At 39.4% G+C, this 18,671-nt stretch overlaps 4 protein-coding genes across 6 annotated transcripts; 2 read left to right on the top strand and 2 right to left on the bottom strand.

The window, feature by feature from the left end:
• Positions 1 to 159: 159 nt before the first annotated feature.
• Trh (tryptophan hydroxylase) lies at positions 160 to 5,442 on the top strand. The gene is made up of 11 exons (XM_065492467.1): positions 160 to 269; positions 2,099 to 2,453; positions 2,994 to 3,091; positions 3,155 to 3,222; positions 3,280 to 3,330; positions 3,382 to 3,527; positions 3,821 to 3,956; positions 4,009 to 4,135; positions 4,310 to 4,363; positions 4,423 to 4,598; positions 5,096 to 5,442. The coding sequence occupies exons 1-11, from the start codon at positions 198 to 200 to the stop codon at positions 5,409 to 5,411; spliced, it is 1,599 nt and encodes a 532-aa protein (XP_065348539.1). The 5' UTR covers positions 160 to 197; the 3' UTR covers positions 5,412 to 5,442.
• Positions 5,443 to 5,644: 202 nt separating this feature from the next.
• On the bottom strand, positions 5,645 to 12,295 carry LOC135945060 (1-phosphatidylinositol 4,5-bisphosphate phosphodiesterase eta-2-like). The gene is made up of 16 exons (XM_065492459.1): positions 12,142 to 12,295; positions 11,441 to 11,566; positions 9,861 to 10,040; positions 9,075 to 9,339; positions 8,766 to 8,895; positions 8,592 to 8,707; positions 8,379 to 8,539; positions 8,205 to 8,325; positions 8,055 to 8,140; positions 7,341 to 7,804; positions 7,195 to 7,282; positions 6,969 to 7,148; positions 6,778 to 6,919; positions 6,558 to 6,718; positions 6,037 to 6,186; positions 5,645 to 5,986 (listed from the first exon to the last, which is right to left on the bottom strand). Exons 2-16 carry the CDS (start codon positions 11,505 to 11,507, stop codon positions 5,901 to 5,903), a joined length of 2,397 nt encoding a protein of 798 aa, XP_065348531.1. The 5' UTR covers positions 11,508 to 11,566; positions 12,142 to 12,295; the 3' UTR covers positions 5,645 to 5,900.
• A 1,414-nt stretch (positions 12,296 to 13,709) lies between these two features.
• Positions 13,710 to 15,259, bottom strand: LOC135945065 (mpv17-like protein). 2 transcript variants are annotated; one of them, XM_065492465.1, is made up of 5 exons: positions 15,124 to 15,259; positions 14,746 to 15,034; positions 14,507 to 14,646; positions 14,317 to 14,448; positions 13,710 to 14,261 (listed from the first exon to the last, which is right to left on the bottom strand). In XM_065492465.1, exons 2-5 carry the CDS (start codon positions 14,882 to 14,884, stop codon positions 14,022 to 14,024), a joined length of 651 nt encoding a protein of 216 aa, XP_065348537.1. In that variant the 5' UTR covers positions 14,885 to 15,034; positions 15,124 to 15,259; the 3' UTR covers positions 13,710 to 14,021. The 2 variants fall into 2 exon arrangements, with proteins under 2 accessions (XP_065348537.1, XP_065348538.1); XM_065492466.1 differs by lacking the exon at positions 15,124 to 15,259 and having other exon boundaries at positions 14,746 to 15,067.
• A 92-nt stretch (positions 15,260 to 15,351) lies between these two features.
• CDC50 (cell cycle control protein 50A) lies at positions 15,352 to 18,164 on the top strand. 2 transcript variants are annotated; one of them, XM_065492462.1, is made up of 9 exons: positions 15,352 to 15,550; positions 15,663 to 15,796; positions 16,051 to 16,182; positions 16,241 to 16,439; positions 16,522 to 16,638; positions 16,693 to 16,914; positions 17,157 to 17,322; positions 17,405 to 17,510; positions 17,748 to 18,164. In XM_065492462.1, exons 1-8 carry the CDS (start codon positions 15,496 to 15,498, stop codon positions 17,496 to 17,498), a joined length of 1,119 nt encoding a protein of 372 aa, XP_065348534.1. In that variant the 5' UTR covers positions 15,352 to 15,495; the 3' UTR covers positions 17,499 to 17,510; positions 17,748 to 18,164. The 2 variants fall into 2 exon arrangements, with proteins under 2 accessions (XP_065348534.1, XP_065348535.1); XM_065492463.1 differs by lacking the exon at positions 17,405 to 17,510.
• Positions 18,165 to 18,671: the final 507 nt, after the last annotated feature.

Raw genomic sequence — 18,671 nt, 5'->3', positions numbered from 1 at the left:
CCTAATTGAAAGGAAGCCATTCCTTCTATCTGTGTGTGTATGTGTGTTTGTGTTTCCCTCTGCGATGCGCCCCCGCGTCGCCCGACCCGATCTGACGGGGGTGCGCTGAGCTGCACGCAGACACACTCGACGGCGCCCTATAAAAGCTTCGTCCATCTCCGCGACGCCTGCAGTTTTCGCCAAAAAGAAAGGAAGGCATGTCCGCGTCTGGCAAAAGTCTCATTGGCCTCTGGCTCTACAGGAAGGGTGAGCAGTGGACCCTTAAAGAGGTGAGTTACAATTTTACTGGGCTTTTTACATTCGTGGCCCCATAAAATTAAAAAAAAATCCTTCAAAGCCTTAAAATCTAATGCAATTGGAAAGCTAGATTTTTAAGAGAGCAGATGCATTAAATTTGAGGAACATTGTATTAGAACAAGGAGAATAAATAATTTTTTTGTTCGATTAACTTTATTTAGATTGAACTGTTTTTTGGTGATTTTAGGCGATTTTGAATAGATAAAAACGACTGATAAAGTGAAAACATCCGTGGTTTCTCTCACCTTTTCTTAAGAATAAAAGGTATTTTTCCATTTTTCGTAAGAACCTTTACGCATTTAACAACGTTTCCAGTGTTTTAATTTTTTAACTTTGGGGTGCTCGGGGGTTAGAAGTGTTGGAAGATGAAAAATCCCCAAAAAAGAAAGTTCACTGCGCACTAGATGAATTCAAAGCAAGTCGAAAGGCGTGCGTCTTTTGCGGTTCTGACGTATAGAACCCAAGACTTGGAAGACACACAATATTGGCAAATTTTTGAAGAAATCGTATTTTTTAAGTTACCAGCCCGTTGGCTCGCATTTTTAAGGCACTCTCAGGAGTGTTAAAGCAATGGGAGGTATTTGAGTAATTCGGAGATCTAATACTGGCTACCCAACGTCAGAGATGGCAAAAAGTGGTTAGTTTAGTGACTCGAAATGCTCAAATTGCTCAACGGGCTGGGAGGCGCACCGGCGCCGACTCGCTACTTGCTGGTTTGCACCTTTCCAGCATGCGTGATTTGGCTTCACGGGACAAATGTCTAGCGTTTCAATGCAGTCCTCGGTGCGGAGGCAAGTGGCCCTTGAGTGGGCTGGGTCCCCTGTGCGGCCTGGTGCGCCCATGTTATCCGTTCGCGGTGTTATTGGGACCCGGGTTTCCGCATTCGTGCTAGTGCAGTGCGCGCCCTTCCCGGTCCTCGGACAGGGATAAAAAGAGCAAAAAAAAAGAAGCTAAACTTTGTCATTACAAATGCAATATATTCACACAAACTCAATAATCTTGAGCAAAAATCAGAATAAATACATACGCAAGAAAAATTATGACAGAAAGAAAATTAACAAAAATGTGACATCTGCGTGGATTTGAAGGCAAAATGAGCTGTAAAATAAACCAAATTTTCAGCTAATAAATACCATAAGGCAATATAAACTTTGAAAAATACAGATTTGACGCAATAGCAAAAGTAATGAGCAGATATCACATTTGTCACGAGACAGAATAAAGAATTAAATTTGTTCTAGAGACGCAACTGTTAGCTTTAAAATGGAAACAAGAGTTTCGTTCCATACATCATAGCTACCATCATTATTTTTATATATAGATTTTTATTGAACGCCAACTAGTGTACTACTATTGACACAATTATAAGAAAAGTACATTGTTAAAAGTTATGTAACTTTTCTTTTTTTTTTGTACGAGACAGCTATAGGTAGCGACAAGACACGTTTTTCACAATTTTGAATTTTTTGGATCTAATTTTTCCAGTCTTGATTCGGCGGTACAATCTCTCGCTCTATTAACTGTCTCTAGTCACTTTTTCCTTTTCCTCCCGGCGGCCATCCTGCAACAACGTCAAATTTATAGTATTCAATTGAGATCATATAGAGTAGATAATGTATGATGCAATTTTTAGGGGTGTTTTTCCAAAGTCCCCTTCTTCACATCTTGCCACCTTTCAAGACGAAAATGTTTAATCTTACACATTCCATAAAGTTTTTCATATGACACAAGTGAAATTAAAATATAATCTGAATCAGGCAGATAATCTTATAATATACTCCATTTGAATGGAAACTTTAAGGGAGTTGGAGGTCCACGCATGAAGTCGCACCCAACGCCGCTGATGCTGTCGCGGCCGGCGGACGGAGTTCACCGCAACTCTGTGGTGTTCTCGCTAAACAACCAGGTGGGCGGGCTGGCCAAGGCGCTGCACGTGTTCGAGGACCTCGGCGTCAACGTGGTGCACATCGAGTCGCGGCCCAAGGCGGGCACCGAGGAGTACGAGATCCTGGTGGACGTCGAGTGCGACGACCGCCGCATGGAGCAGCTCATCTCCATGCTTCGCAGGGAGGTCGCCTCCATCAACCTGACGCGGCCCCTCAACCCTGACTCAGACCTGCCACCGCAAACGCCGCTCTCCATGTCTGCCAGCTTTGGTCAGTTTAATTTTAAATGGCAGGCAACCGTCCTAGCTGCCATGTCGAGCAAATTGCATACCACGATGATTTTGCAGGGGCTCGGGAAATTTTTCGTCACCGTATCGTTAGATTCCTAACCCGATTTCCAAATTCGGCATAACTGGAGATGGGTCATTGCATGTTTCAAAATTGGGTTAGAGGTGATTTCCCAATATTAACATTCCGTTTTGACATCAAATTCGTCAAATTTGGTTATTACTGCTAGTTATTACTTGTAGCAGATCTCCTTCTTATTATTTTCTTTTCCACTTTCCAACAATTTTCAAAACAATTCAAACAATACCATCTTCGATATTTTCTTTAAAAATGCTCTTCCTTTTAAAATAAACATGACCAACACAAAAAAATTTAATTGTCATATATAGTTATATCATTTAATCGGCCTGATTTGATTTTATACTGATTATTTTCCGATAGAATATCATGGTTGTACCTGCGATTCACACGTTCAAGAAAAAAAATGTGAAGGATTCAAATTTTGTTGCAATTATTTTGAAGATTTTGGAGACATGCCGTGGTTCCCGCGCAAAATATCCGACCTGGATCGTGCTCAGCGCGTGCTCATGTACGGAACTGAGTTAGACGCCGACCACCCGGTAAAAAGAATAGAATCCTAGTTTTCAATTTCAATAAAATCAATTGATTTGTATTCGTTCTAGGGATTCAAAGATCCAGTGTACCGAAAACGAAGGCAGGAATTCGCCAACATTGCCAACTCCTACAAATAGTTAAGAGATGGATTTAATACTCCTTGACGGTTCAAAAATTCTAATTATCTTTTCAGTGGGGAACCAATCCCTCGAATCCAGTACACAGCCGAGGAGATAAAAACTTGGTATTTCAAAACACTTTTTATGTATACAATAAATTTGATCCGTGTTCGAAGGGGAGTGATTTTTCGCGAGCTGTCAACGCTTTATGAAAAGCACGCGTGCGAAGAATTCCTGGAAAATTGGCCGCAACTGGTCAAGTACTGCGCCTACCGCGAAGACAATATCCCGCAGCTGCAGGACATCAACGTTTATTTGAAGAGTAACAAATATTTTTGTATTTAATTTATTCTGTTTGCAAAATTCTTATCTTATTTTCTTATCACTAAAAACTAGAAATTATTACACAGGAGAAAAATTGTTTGGTTGGAACAATTAAAAAACCATAGGCAATTTTTTAGAAATTTTTAAATTAATCATCTACTTTAAAATATACAGTTGATAGAGTAAATAAAAATCGATATGCATAATACAAAATAACTCAACGTTTTTTTAGTTAATTGCATAAATTATATAAATAAACGAACAAAAATCCACATTTGATCTTATTTGTAGGAAAAACTGGATTTCAAATTCGACCTGTCGCCGGATACCTGTCGCCAAGAGATTTTCTCTCAGGTCTCGCTTTCCGCGTGTTCCACTGCACGCAGTACATCAGACACTCGTCCGATCCGTTCTACACGCCCGAGCCGTAAATACCTACGTGTTGCAAATAATGCGTATAATCAAAGTTTTTTCCGTAGGGACTGTTGTCATGAGTTATTGGGACACATGCCGCTACTAGCAAACGCGAGCTTTGCGCAATTCTCGCAGGAGTTGGGACTTGCCACCCTTGGCGCCTCTGACGACGATGTCTCTAAAATTGCAACGGTAATGAATTAAAAAACAAATATTCTAAAAAATCTTGTTTTTGCAATTTAAAATAGAATTTTAATTAGAATCTGATTCTTTTAACTGTTAAAACAATCCTAGATTCAGAACCTGTTATTTTGACCTAAAAATGGTATAAAAATTGTATTACTTTTCATATATGTGATTTCGCAGCTATACTTCTTCACCGTTGAGTTCGGGTTGTGTCGTCAGAACGGAGATTTCAAGGCAGGAAATTTGTCATCAGTTTGTCTCTGACGACGTAATTGCAGTGGATTTTCCAACAGGTCTACGGCGCCGGTTTGCTCTCCTCGATCGCCGAGCTGAGACACGCCTTGACCACTCCGGAAAAAATTTTGCCGTTTGAGCCGGAAATCACTTGCAGGGAGGAGTGCATTATCACTTCCTACCAGAACCATTATTTCTTCACTGACACCATCGAAGAGGCCAAGGAGAAAATGAGGTGATAACTCTGTCGCCTCTAAATTGCTTTGAAAAACTGCAAAAATAGTTGTTAAATAAGAAAGGAAAACTAATAAATTTTTTATTTGGATCCCTTCTAATTCATAATGCCAATCAAGTTATAATAGTTTTACCAAAATATAGGGGAAACTTGAAATTAGAGCGTACAAAATAATTTTTATTGGGTTTTTTAACGTGTTGAGGGGTTTATAGCGTAGAAAAAAATTCAGGATTTGTTTAAGCAGCGGTATCTCAACAGTTTAATTAAAAAAACTTTTTTAATCACCTTTAACCATAAAAATTAGAGTTTTGTTAGTGGTAAGGATTGTTTTTTTTGCACTTACACGCAAATATTTTTGGGATTGTATCCTATAACACTATAATTAAATGTTTTAAGAAGTTTTTCATTCCTTGTTGGTTTTACTGCATATTAAAATAATTTTATGTGACACATTTAAGAAGGAATATTTTTCATTTTCAATGTATCATGTCCTCTAGGGAATTCGCTTGTGGCATCCAGCGTCCGTTCATGGTGCGCTACAACCCGTACACGCAGAGCGTGGAGGTGCTGAGCAACGCGGAGAAAATCGCGTCGCTGGTGTCAGAGCTGCGTGGCGAAGTGTGCATCGTGAGCAACGCGCTGCGCAAGATCCACGTTCAGGACGAGCAGCTGGAGGACGACCCAGGCAGCGCAGAGCAGCTGGCCACCCTGCTGCTGCCCCGCTCCATCAGCCCGTCTCCCTTCCTCAGCCCCCTGCACACCCCCAACACCACCCCGCCAGACCATAGCCCCGAGAGGAAGAATAAGGAGTAGATAATTCAGCATTTCTTTTTTATTATTTAAATTTAGCCCTGTTTTTCTTTACATATTATTTTTTCTGTCAAGAAATTTAGGAATCAGAGGTTAATTAAAACAAGCTGTTTTTGACGTGAAAACCAATTTAGTGTAGGTTCCTGTTTGAAATAATACTCTGCATTTTTGTCATTACATTCTATATATATACATACTATATTAAAAGACTCACGACAATAATGGAAATACGCTGATGAGATATAAATCATATGAATGATTTATTCTTGAAATAACTGTCAAAATTACACTGCAGAAACTTTATATTAGTTCGGAATCTTCTATCATACAAAAGTGGAAACGCTGAGTCATTATATTGTATCGGTTAAATTCAATACTGTGCGAGTAAAAATATAAATCGTGTAGCAAAATGCAAAAAAAAAATAATTTGTTTTAGCTACACCCTCATCATATGTGCGTTTTGATTTTTTAAATAGTTATTTTGCATTAATATCACTCGGTAATAGAAATATGCATGAAAAGAGTTGCTGGCGAGAGGGGTTGTCTCTGTTCGTTCAGTAGTGGGCAGTGGCAATAGCCTAAATATAAGGTAATAGAGTTGGATTTTTTATTTTAACTTAAAAAATACCTTCTCTCAAACTGGTAAAAGGAACGGCATAGGCGCCGAGGAGCTCGTTGACGCCAGTGTTGCTGTTGTCTTTCACAGCCAAATGCAGCATTGCAAGATCTGGGTAGAATACTGGAAACTCGAAAGTTTCGTTCCAAACTGGATTCAGTCCTGCGGAAGATTCATCAGCCGTCATTAAAGATTCCAATCTCGGGATTAAAACATATGCATTTTCTTTTAAAACCATTTAAAAAATTTCTAGCTTGGGTCAATTTTGGCCCTGGCAAATTTTTAACACGGTGTGTTTTTCTCTTTGTTAATAATTTCCTCCCCCCGACAAAGTCATTTCATGTAAAGAATTTAGTGAGTTTTTTACTTACAGTGAGAATAACCACATTTAGATGCAATTATAATTTTTAATTTCTCGATCGACTTACTTAAATTGGCGTTAAAGAATATTTGACAGTGAGAGAAGATCTTTACAAATTATGATTTCTTTTGCATTTTTATCTTACAGTTGAGAAAAAACGGGGGATATATACCGTTATCGTGAATGTCTTTGGTTTTGAATTCGCGCTGGTCGCATTCCATTCCGATCACTTTCACTTTGATGTACGGGTCAACGATCTCGCCATCAGTCGAGTTGTCTGGCTTCGGAATATGCTGCCCGCTTATTAGCTGTAGACGGAGCACTTTTGGGCTCCTATATATTCAAGATTAAAAAGTTTATTTTTATTTGTTTATCCCCTCAGTATTTTTTACCACGCTGGCCTGTCATTCAAACTATAGGATGTCTGATCACGCAGGTATGGCGGCTTCAAGATGTAGCCACAGTTGCCGTTTGTCTTGAACTTGGCCTCGTTGTAGAAGCACGGACTCTCCTTCCCTTGGTAGTTCAACGCAACTGATTCGGGAAATGAAGCAAAATAAATACAGGAGAAATTGAATAATACCAATTTGGCAGCCTGCATTCCAAAATTGGATGGGATTGAAGTTGGACGAATCGGCCCTTTTCCCGCCTGGGTAGATTCTTGAAAGTTGGCGCCTGTTGTAGTCGATGAAACCATCCAGGTCAGTTGAGATCAATTTCTTGGCTTTATTCTCCGCGAAGGAAGACATGTGGAAGCATTTCCCTATTTGCCATTAAAAAAAATTCTTTGACGTTTTTCATATTTTTACCATGCATTTTTGAATAGCGCAGCCCGTGGAAGTGTACTGCCTGGCAGAGGTTGACCAAATCCGACAAATGACACTCCACAGGTACTTGCTGCGGACGAAGAGTCAAATTTTCACTGCTTGAATTACGATTATTAAAATAAAATTACCTTTTTCACTACTGTGGAGGAAACAGTTCCGTCCGCTTGGACGGGTTCTTCATCAGCTTCATTGTCGGAATCAGGCTCGGACTGCGACGACTCCTCGTCGTCCTGCCCGTCATTGATGTCTTCAGCTTTTGACATCCTCATCGGCTTACACAGCTGCGTCTTTAGTTTCTTCGCCTTTATGATTATTTTTCTCTTGAGTTGCTCTGGTGAGGGAAGCTGCGTCAGATCGTCGATCGGCTGCAAGTACAGCAGTTCACCAAGGATGGTGGTCAGATGGTGGGCCATGCGGGCCTGCTGCTCGGCCGAACAGTGCACCTCCAGCGACAGAATCACCGGATAATCAGACACCTTGAACGCGTACGGCAGGATCGCGTCGGTCAGGATGTCGTGGAACATGATCTTCGTAGTCAGGGTGAAGCCGTGGTACACCATCGGCTCACCTTTTGGTCCATCCCAGCAGTCAACTGTTAAAAATAATCCTAGATTCAAAAATCTGAATGGCAAAAACAGCGACTGATCGACAGATTTGCCTCGTCAAAAATTGACAACTATTTGAAATTTTTTCAAAGCTTCGCAAATCATTATAAAAATGTTGAGAACAATTATTCAATCTCTCTGTTCTACTATATAGTTAGAATACTTTATTTGGAGCTGATTTCTGTATTGGTAAAAATTTTTTGACTGTGCTATAAAATTTTTACCAGGAAAACTTACGTTCGACACAACGACATCCTTTGGTCAAAGCGTTAATGTAGCCCTCCACTGTGCTCTCACCGCTGAGTTGATTTCCCGTCAAGTACCTTTTCACGCGTTTTCTCTATTAGTTATCATCACTTCATCAATTAATTTTTTGCAGTGGCTTACGTGTTGTGTGAGGAGGCGATGAAGTAATGCGACAGCGGTTGCGTCATATCCTGATAAACCTCGGCCAAATGTTTCGATTCGCAAAGTTGGAATTCCTCGCTCAGCAAAAGATTCGTAAAACCTATGTATTCGATTTGACGTAAATCTCAATTATGACGGATGGATGATTCATACCTATGACGGACATTTTAGGCTCGTCTTTGTGCTTCAAATCCGAGGGCTCGTACTCCCTTATCAATTCGAGACAGTCGTCTGGATGTTTTGTGCATCTTTGTTCTCTGTAGAAGAATTGGCTCAGCCCTTCAGAGTTTAGCTCGTCGTTTTCATCAGCATACCTTTAGTTCACGTTTTCTTATTAAAAAATTATTATAATTTTAGAATTTATACCTGCTGAACAGGGTGTTGATTTCCGGTCTGCTCATAAGGAGATGGTAAAACGCGACGAATTCGTTCTCGTCTAATACTTGCTCCCTATCGCTCGATCTTGTCAATGAGTTCGCTTGCTGATGAATGAAATCATAGCATATTTAAATGTGAAGAAAAAATTATAGAAGTAAGTACGTTAAACAATTTCCTAGCGTAGCTTTTTCTTAGTTTCACGTTCATCTGCTTGAGCAGGGAAAGACACTCATCGAAACTTAGTCCGCCGTCTTTGTTGTCGTCGGCAGACCTGAACATCTTCATTAACCACCTGAAACGCAAATCAAATTCACAGCATTAAAATGTAGACAAAGATTTAAAAAAAAAATCGGAAATATACACAGATTTTTGCTTTTTTTTTGCAATACAAAATTCCCCATCTGTCCAGTTGCCTAGTTTTTTTTTTAATATTTGTCAGAAAGATATTTTCACTTTAATTATTAAACTGACCTGTCGAATTGCTCGCTCTTCTCCTGGGTCTTGGACATGTGGATCAAGTGCTTGAGGCCCCGGACCCAAGTGTCACACTCCTCGGGCGTCTTAGCGACCAGGTCAAAGGTGCGGTTGCGGTTGCTGCCACCCACCACCACCGTGAAGCACGTGTTTTCGTCCACGTCGACACTGCTACGCGGCTTGCCCTCTACCTCTTTGGCTAGCTGGTTGAACACGTCGCTCCGCCAACCCTTCCGCACGTCCACGATATCACTGAAGTCAACTGGAAAAATAATTTAAATTAATTCAAAAAAATTTAGTAGATGCTATACTGCTTAAATATTTCAAATTAGAAAGAAATGAATGAAAACTGCAAGATCAATATTTATTGACCTATTTGGAAATATTGCTGTATAGTCTTGCATTTTTTCAGACAAAAATATATTAAATTTAGAAGCTATATATTTTAAATTATAAATTCTGCTGCTCGCACGTATTATGAACATCTGGAAGGAAAATAAATCATGCTTTTTACAATATTTCTTGATTTTATAAATTAAAGAAATAAAATCTTTTAAAACGTAAAATTTACCGCAGCAGAAATTAATATCGCGTACGTGTAAGTTATCAGGTTTGAAGTTTAACGGTTCAGTCTCAAGATTAAAACAATTTTTCATTTTATCCTTATTCACTGAGTTTTCCTTGACTGTTTATTGAATGAGGTAAATAGAAAATAAAACATTTAAAACAAACGTAAATTATTAAGTCAAACCCCCTAATTGAAGAGTTTTTTATTGGACTCACCTAGCACCCTCGATTTGGCCAAGCACATCGCTCTTCTGAGCCCGCTCCTATGGTAGCCGAATTGGTGCCCGTTGGCATCCACAAAGAACCACCGCTGGAACCAGCGGGTGTAGGAGCGGACCTTCCATAGATAGGCACCTCTCTCGATGATTTTGGTGATTGCCTCGATTTCCAGCTCATCTGAAAAACAATAAAATCTTTTTAAAAATAATTGAAAAGCGAATTGTCACCATAGACCTCGAAGCAAAATCGGATTTCGCGTTTCCGTGAGGTGGTCGAGGTTGAGCAAAATTCTGTTTTTGTAGAGATTTGTCATCTCTAATGAAAATTTCACATCGCTTAAGTCGGCTTGCTCCAAACCAATGAGTAAAATTCGTGAGTAGGCGGCGCATTGATGATAAAAATATGTAGATAAGATACAGCAAAGGAGGGACCGCGTGCTGAATGAAGTCTGGACAGAGACCCACAAACTCTTTCTACACGTAGTAATTACTGTTGTTTTACGTGACAGGCTTGGTTTATCTTACAATAACGAAATTTTAGGTAGCCATGGTGGTAATAAATCTTTCTGTGGGTGACAAGGGCGAAAACATGGATTTCTAAAAACGCTGTGCTAGAAAAACAACAAGAAGCGCACAATATAATTAATATTGATTCATATAGATCAATATTCTTGGGGCCAGTTCAATAATAATGCCTTATTAAAAGGAAATATCCCGGCTTTCAATTAAAACAGAAGGAAAACTTGATAATAAAAAGAAAAATTTAAAGGAATATGTAAATATTATTTTAAATAAATCATGGGATTTAATTTGGTTTTATTTTATTTAGTTTATGAACAAGAGTTGGGATGTGGGATATGACACCGAGAAAATCCTCTGAGCTGCTAAATATATGAAGCGTTTCCTACCGTTAAAATAAATACGTTAAACTGCCTCGATCTCTTCTAAATTATTTACCTTCTGGCTCGTAGTCAAACAAAATCATAGAGAAAATCACACGAGAGGAGTTGTGTGCCTTGGTATGTGCTCTCGCAACAAATGAAGTAGATCTCGCACTCCTTGTTAAACTGCTATAACAGGCGTAATTCGCTCGATTGCCTTATAGTGTCACTTTGACCCTAGCCACTTGCCTTTGCGACTGCCCGATAAATCCAATATTTTTTACTTAAACCACCGCCGGTTTAGTGATAATATTTTTACTTCACATGCATTTCAGAAAACTATTTCCTGATTGGGTAATCAAATTGCTCTGGTATTTTTTTTTAAATATTAACGATTTTGTAATATGGATTTGCTGTTCTAATTAAAAATGAAATAATACGTAGGGAAGTAGCTTTCCTTGGAATTAAGACACGAATAATCCATTAGGAGTCTCGGCACTCAATCTTATCTTTGCTATTGTGCGTGTGGATGGGCTGGGAATATTTCACACCTTTACTTTTATCGTTAATAGTGAAGTAAATAATATTATATGGATACTTAAATCAAAATAAAGAAATTGGAAATGCGTATAATTTTAAAATCAACCGTAATTGACAGAAAATATTTTTCCATGGCCTCAAAGTTTCTCAAATTTACCTGTTTTTTTCACGCCATCGGTGCGGTCGCCTCGAAACCAATTAAAAGCGCTGGTGATCTTGTCCATTTTCACCTTCCAAGCACTTCAAGGCTGCGACGGAGACTCAAGGATGACTGTACTCTAACCTACCACGTAGACAGGCGGGAGAAAATGAGAATGTTGGTCACCGAGTGCAATAATTTAGAGAAAAAGAAACTATATGCGCCGGTCAGGTATATAAGAGCCGTAAATATACAAGCAACGATCGCGGATAATTCGGCCGGCTTATGCTTTAAAATGCGCAGAATAAGCCATGACATCATCAGTTGAAAGGATTTGCTTGTCTCATCACGAGGTGAACTTTCGCTTTTTAAATATTAAAAATCCGAAACTGCCAAGATTTTTTTTAATTATTTTAAAAGTTTAATGCCATTATCAGAATTGAGTGCAAAAATAATTTTTTTGGAGTCAGCCTGTCGGTAAAATTAATCTTCGAAAATATTAATTTAACATATAATTTAATATATTACGGACATTAATCAATAAAAGCCGAACAACTTGAAGAAATAATCATCATCATTTAAAAAAAAACATCTATTAATTTGTTGACTTGTTAGTTATATATGAAATATTTGTGAACTACAAATTTTGAAACAACTTCCTCCCTTTTAGATTAAGAAGCGGTTAAATAAAATATTGTGTATGATAACTGCGCGCTCACCGTCTGAACGGACTGCTGATCTTCTCCTATTTGTTGCTATACAGCCAAAGACAGCGTGGCCTGGGTGCTTGCTTCGTCTCAATCATAAGGGCATTAGCCTTTCGCACAGGCTCATCTCATACGCCACACAAGCAGAACCCGATCCGCCGTTTAAAAATTAAAAAAAAGTGGCACGTATATTTCAGCAGAGTAACACAATAACTTGTCCTCTATTAGATAGAGACGCGGCTTTGTGGCAATATCAAGTTATCAATCATTGTGCTGACAATAAAAAGGATCGAGAATACGCCACTCTCCTTCCTTACTCGACTATGTGAAGGTAGACCTGTGTTTTCCAAGCGAGCACCACACTGCAAGTATAACGAGCCCGGAGAATGGGAACCGGAATGCGCGCGCAACTCGTTTATCCATCTCGCAGAAACACAATAATTATTATCAAGCAAGCAAATATTGCGTTTTATACTTTCAGTGGATGTCGTCATACCAGGAATTCTAAATGAATAATGGGTCAGCTCATGGAATTATGAATTTCCACATCACACAATCTGGTCACAAAAAGCTTATGAAATATTGCAGTAAACTAATAAGTTTGAAAATTAATCGTGATTGTTGATATTCCCGTCTCGGTATATTAAGCTCCGTGTGCCGCAATATATTGTTAAATTATTACAGTTTGATATTCTGAAGTATATCATGAACCCCCTTCAAATATAAAATGTTCAGTTAGTGAAATGTTTTTTTAGGAAAAAATTGAAAATTTAGCTCACGGCACGCTAACCGCATAATATAGTGTCTTTGTTGCTAGCGCCTCAACAACGGGGTTTACGGTTTCCATTTCACACCTAAAAAGAACCACCTTAAATCAGCATTTTTTTCAAATACGAAACTTTAAACAGAAAAAAATAGTTTTTATTAATTGATATAATATGAGGCGCACTCATATAGAAAAGATTTTTGCTATTTGATTGCAATATTGTGCTAATTTTCAGTAGAACAAGCGCAGTGATATATGACACAATTATAAAAATCTATGTTGTAAGCGTATCTTTTGTTTGCCTCTCGCCTTTTAAAAATTAGGAACGTCTCATGGCTATGTATTGAACTTTTTGATTAAAAGTTGAATACTCCCATGCAGGAAGGATTGTTTTTAAAGTTCTTGGGGTTTTTAGCCATGGTTATCCTGTGGATTTCCCAATTCTAAAGGCCATATGAAACCTTTTAATAGCATTCTGTTAGATTTAAATAAAGGTTTGAAAAATATATTTAATTCAAAATTAAAGCAAACAACTAAATGCCCAATTTTCTTCCATTAGGGCTATACATAGTTGAACATTCCTAAACGAGTGTGGGCGTATGCTTTTAAATTAGATCAGAGTGCCAAGTTAGTATCAAGGTGCCAATTAAAATATCTAGATTCCCTTGAGTGAGTAAACAAGGCAGATAAGCATATATATCCTGCGCGAACAGGGTTGTGTTTGCTATTAATGGTCCAAACTGCTGAAACTAAAAATTCATTTGAAATTTTTAAGCGCTCGCGGGATTTTTTGTTATTCTAAAAAATCAGCGAATTCAAAATTTGAGCTACCAACAATTTATTTGACTGATCAAACACTTAATCAAATTTAAAGGCTGTTCTAAACACGCCTCATCAAAACATTATTGTACAATCCAACAGCCTACACATTAATTGGTTGAACGCGATTCATAAATTAACCACGTATTCAGAGCTAAAATGCAATAAATAGCAAAGTGCCCTGTTGGTATAATTATGGTCACTTTCCATCAATAAAATATACAGAGTATCACACTTTGAACTGTGGAAGGCGACTCCCTTCTCCTTGGTATGGTATATAGATAAAAAAAAAATAAACGGTAAAATGTTACGGAGTGAGATTATCTGCCGCGGCGGCTGCAGCACCAGCTGCTTCCAGAGCTTCTAATTCTTTCTTCGCCTTCAGCCTCTCATTCCTTTTTTCTAACCTGGCAGCGTCCAGGGATTTCATGTACGACAGAAAAATGGTCCAAACAAAGCTGCAGGCACCAACAAATGGGACCCTGTTCTTTTCCGGCAGGAATCCAAAGTTTATGGTCTGCATTATTGGCCAAAAGCAAACGCCAACCTTTAAAGAAATATGTATTAAAATGTAAGAAAAATAGCTATGCGAAAATTTTTACTTTATATGTTGACCAAAACTTGGTTGAAACTTCCTGCTTGGCCGCTTCAACGCCTCTCCCTTCCAGCAGGGTCATGAGGAAGAAGAAACTAGTCATGGCAAATGGACCGTACGAGACCTGCTCGACAAGTGCCTGGAATAAAAATTGGGTTAAGTAACCTGTCATGTGAAAATGGGCATTTTTTACTCACTTTTCTAATGCCGTTTTTCAAATTCATTGCCGGCCACATGTTGCTTGACAGTCTCACCCAAAAGAAGAGGGTCGGTGCCACATAACAGCCACCGTAAAAACTAAATCGAGCTACTTGCTTCCAGTCGATTTCCTTTTTGCCTGTGAACACATCAAAATTATGACATGGTGTTATTGGTTATTTTTAAAATTTTCAGCTCAAGGCTGCGAAATGCACAATAATTTCTCAACGTAACCAACCAGCAATCCTTTGTTGGCAGATGCTGGAAACCGGCCAAACGATGGAGTATGTCACCATGCCCCGGCAAAGAGGGTACCGTTTCCACAGCACCACCCAGTGCCTCCAGGCATTGGTGGCTTTCGTCGCGAGCAAACTCATAGTCGGTCGAATCGAGAATAAACAGTGTGGTTCGCAATGATCGAAGAACAAGCCAATGGTGCCCCACGGCCAGCCGTGAGAACTGACGTTTCGGTGGAAATTTCCGTTCAATTTGTAGTTTCTTAGCCAAGACCAGATGACACCATTTCGCTGAAAACAAATTTCAGCACAACTTTACAACGGCTGGAAAGATAACAGATCTTGAAAATATGCAAAAATTTATCAGAAACTTAACTTACAGCTGGCGTGCGGCGAAAATCGCGTCTGAAAGACGTATAGTCTATTTTTCACATCATCTGTCCCTGTCCCTTTCGTCACGAGCTAAATTTATTTCTTGCCGCGCCATGATGGGTGTAACCCACGGTTCGTTATCGAGTCTCAAGGCCATGACGTCGAGGCAGCACCTCCGCCGAGAGACCCACATGATTGTGACATGTGTGTAGATGGCAGTAAGATCGCCGGCCAATCCCAAACCTCAATTCGTTTTGTTGTTCACGTTCATTATCGCAGAAGCAGAAGGGCAGTAAAATCGAGCAAAATAGACGAGGATAGTCTCCCGTGGCTGATTTGGTGTTCGTTCTTGCAGTCGTTCATGAGGTGCTCTTTCTACGATGACCTCCTCCGTTGAACCTGCAGACGGGAAAATGACAACAAAACGACCTGCAGGTACATAATAACATTAATTTTGAAGAAAATAATGCACGACTTCAATCCAGATCCTGCTGTATTTATTTCCTCGTCGTCGTTTTTTGCACTCAACCTTGTTTCTTTTTTCCAGACAGTGCATTCAGGCAGCAAAGGCTACCTGCCTGGCAGCCCATCCTGACTGCTGGCACAGTCCTTCCGACTTTTTTCATCATAGGAATCGCGTTTATTCCAGTTGGCATTGGCTTGCTGTATTTCTCCGATGAGGTGCGTTTGGCTTACCAAGGGCGTCAGTCTGTCGCTTATCAGCGCGGCCTCCTTTGTAGCTATTTCAGAATTAGCCTTTTTGCCATAAATCCATAAACATTTACAACCGAAAAATTAGCTGTCCATTGTTCATCTAAGGTACTTTGGCCATAATTGTAAAAATCGATTGCTCTGTCCTTGATTATATGTAGCTGTAAAATTCGGTGACGACGTAAATTGGTCTATTTTTTTATTTATATTCACCTCTCTAATAGGTCAGAGAGTATACCAAAGACTACACAGATTGCACTAATGCCAATGGTATAATGTGTGCTGACGTGATACTGAAAGATCCGACGAGCTCTTGTACCTGCGACATCACTTTCACCCTAGACAAGGACTTTGCAGTAAGATGCCCAACTTTCCTAATTTTCCATGGCTTAAAATGAAAACTTTGCTGCTCAGGGGAAAGTTTACATGTACTACGGCCTGACGAACTTCTACCAAAACCACAGAAGATACGTGAAATCCAGGGATGACAGCCAGTTGCTTGGAAGGCTTAACCCTAAACCTTCGTCTGACTGCAATCCCTTCACAACAACTAATGCAAATGATACCAGGGCTATCGCTCCTTGCGGTGCCATTGCCAACAGTCTCTTTAATGGTTTGTGAATTAGTAAAAACATTATATTTTTAAATTGATTTACAAAAAATTATTTTAATTGTTTGCCACTCTTTGTTGACAGATGAAATAGAGCTAATATCTGTTAAGCTTGGCCCAGTGAAATTATTGAATACGGGAATTGCGTGGCCCTCAGACAAGAAAATGAAATTCAACAATCCCAGTGGTGATCTGACAGAAGGTAAAATACTTTTACTGTGTACCTGGTCAGGATTATATAATTTCGTTATTGCAGCTTTCAAAGATTACGCCAAGCCACCCAACTGGCGCAAAAATGTCTACGAACTTGATCCTGAGAATCCAGACAACAATGGCTTTGAAAATGAAGATTTGATCGTGTGGATGAGGACTTCAGCACTGCCGACATTCCGCAAGCTGTACCGGCGAGTGGACCACACTGCAACTGGATTTGTCCAAGGCCTGCTGGCAGGAAATTACGTATTGAAAATCAAATACAGTATGTCCATAACATTTTGTATCCAATTAAATTTATATCAATACGAAAAAATGGTTAACAGGCACGCCCGTAACTGGGGTCAAAGGTTCCAAGTGAAACGCGCAAGGGTGATTTTATCCGCCCTTTGCATCAAGGAATTTATTCATTTTTTTTTCAATTTTCTCTAGGAAAAAGTGCTATTGCTGTCTACAACAGAAATTTCCTTATCCCCTTATTTTCTAGCCCAAATGTTTTGTTTTCAGATTATTCTGTGAAACCTTTTGATGGCACCAAGAGAGTAATACTGTCCACCACCTCCCTGTTGGGAGGTAAAAACCCCTTTTTGGGCATCGCCTACATAGTTGTTGGTTCCATCTGCCTTCTCCTTGGTGTGCTTTTCCTGCTGATTCACATCAAGTGCGGAAAGAGGTAAAGACATTTCAAGATCGCAATATGTCAATTTTTAGCAATGTTAAGTGCACTCGTTGTAAATGTTTTGTTTCTGGAATAGCCACGTCCCTAACTGGTATCCTAAATGCATGGATAGCTTCATTGACGCCATCTCTGATTTTCTAAGGGTGATGTTGGAGCCTCCTTTGAAATGATAATTTTCAGAAGTTGTTTTACTTTTTTTATTTAATCCGCACTCTTTTGCTTAGACTGTCCAATCCTTGATTTCCTCCTTTCCTGCTGCCACGTACTCTGGAATGTCTGACAGTGTGCTTTTTACTCTCCTGTGCTCATATTTCAAACTTGACCTGTGCTGTATGATAATCTGCTTACTGTAGCTTTGAATTTAATACTAATTAATCTCATTGTCAGGACTGAAAATCTGGTCTTAAATTTCATTTCAGCACCAATGAAATGATCAGCGTTACTTCGCGGACGCCTTACTGAAGAAGAATGGCGTTACTGCACAGCAGTTTAGTAGTGAAAAGTATTTATTTTAATTTAGTTGCCACTTTTCTGTCTGATAAAAATATTTGTAATCAACGTGTGAGCAACGCGATAGTTGGCTGCATTTGAAGTCATCATTCGCCTAATGTATTTGTCTGCCATAATGACTAGGTGATTCCTAATTTTACTAGTCAGTTAAGCTCTTAAATTTAACGAAGTGTTATTTCTAAAAGCCGACTTTCATTGTTATTTGTTTTAAATTCACGTCTAAGAAAGAGTTGTTGAATCATGCACATTCCAGTATTGAACAAGAAGCTTTCATAGTTGTTTTAGCTGTTACTGAAAATAAAATGAATTATTGTATTTTAGTAGAAGTGACAGATTTTTATTTGGCATTAATTCGCGACCGAGGCCGCTTAGGTGTTGGCGCTGGCATAGGAGAGGCGTGCTGCTCCAGTGGGTGCGTTCCGTGGGCGACTTTGCGAAAGGCTGAAAATAATAAAAAAATGACTCCCTGGCGAGATGGCAGCGGGTGCCGCCCTTGCCCCTCCATGTAGCTCGGTACAATAGTTCAATTGGAAAGAAAAAAATGTAAAAAATAACTTGATACCCTGCTGCTCCTAGTCTTTCCCAAAGTTGGATTGAACACGCCCCGCCTCCAGTGTTAAAGTGCAGTGTGCACCATTGGCGGACGCCAAGTTGGAGACCGAGTCGAGTAAGAAAGGATAATGTGCTCAGGCCCAGCCCATGCTACCAGAGTATTTTCGTTTGGCCCCTGAACAATTCATGCCAGTGTGCGAATGAGAATAAATTTCAATATTATGAATTTTTAATCGTATAATTAGTGAGTTTCACTGGGAGCTGACTACTTGAGTAGACAG

The sequence above is a fragment of the Cloeon dipterum genome, chromosome X, assembly GCF_949628265.1.
Source record: "Cloeon dipterum chromosome X, ieCloDipt1.1, whole genome shotgun sequence".
In the NCBI taxonomy this organism is placed as follows: domain Eukaryota; kingdom Metazoa; phylum Arthropoda; class Insecta; order Ephemeroptera; family Baetidae; genus Cloeon; species Cloeon dipterum.
This window is presented reverse-complemented; position numbering and strand designations above follow the sequence as displayed.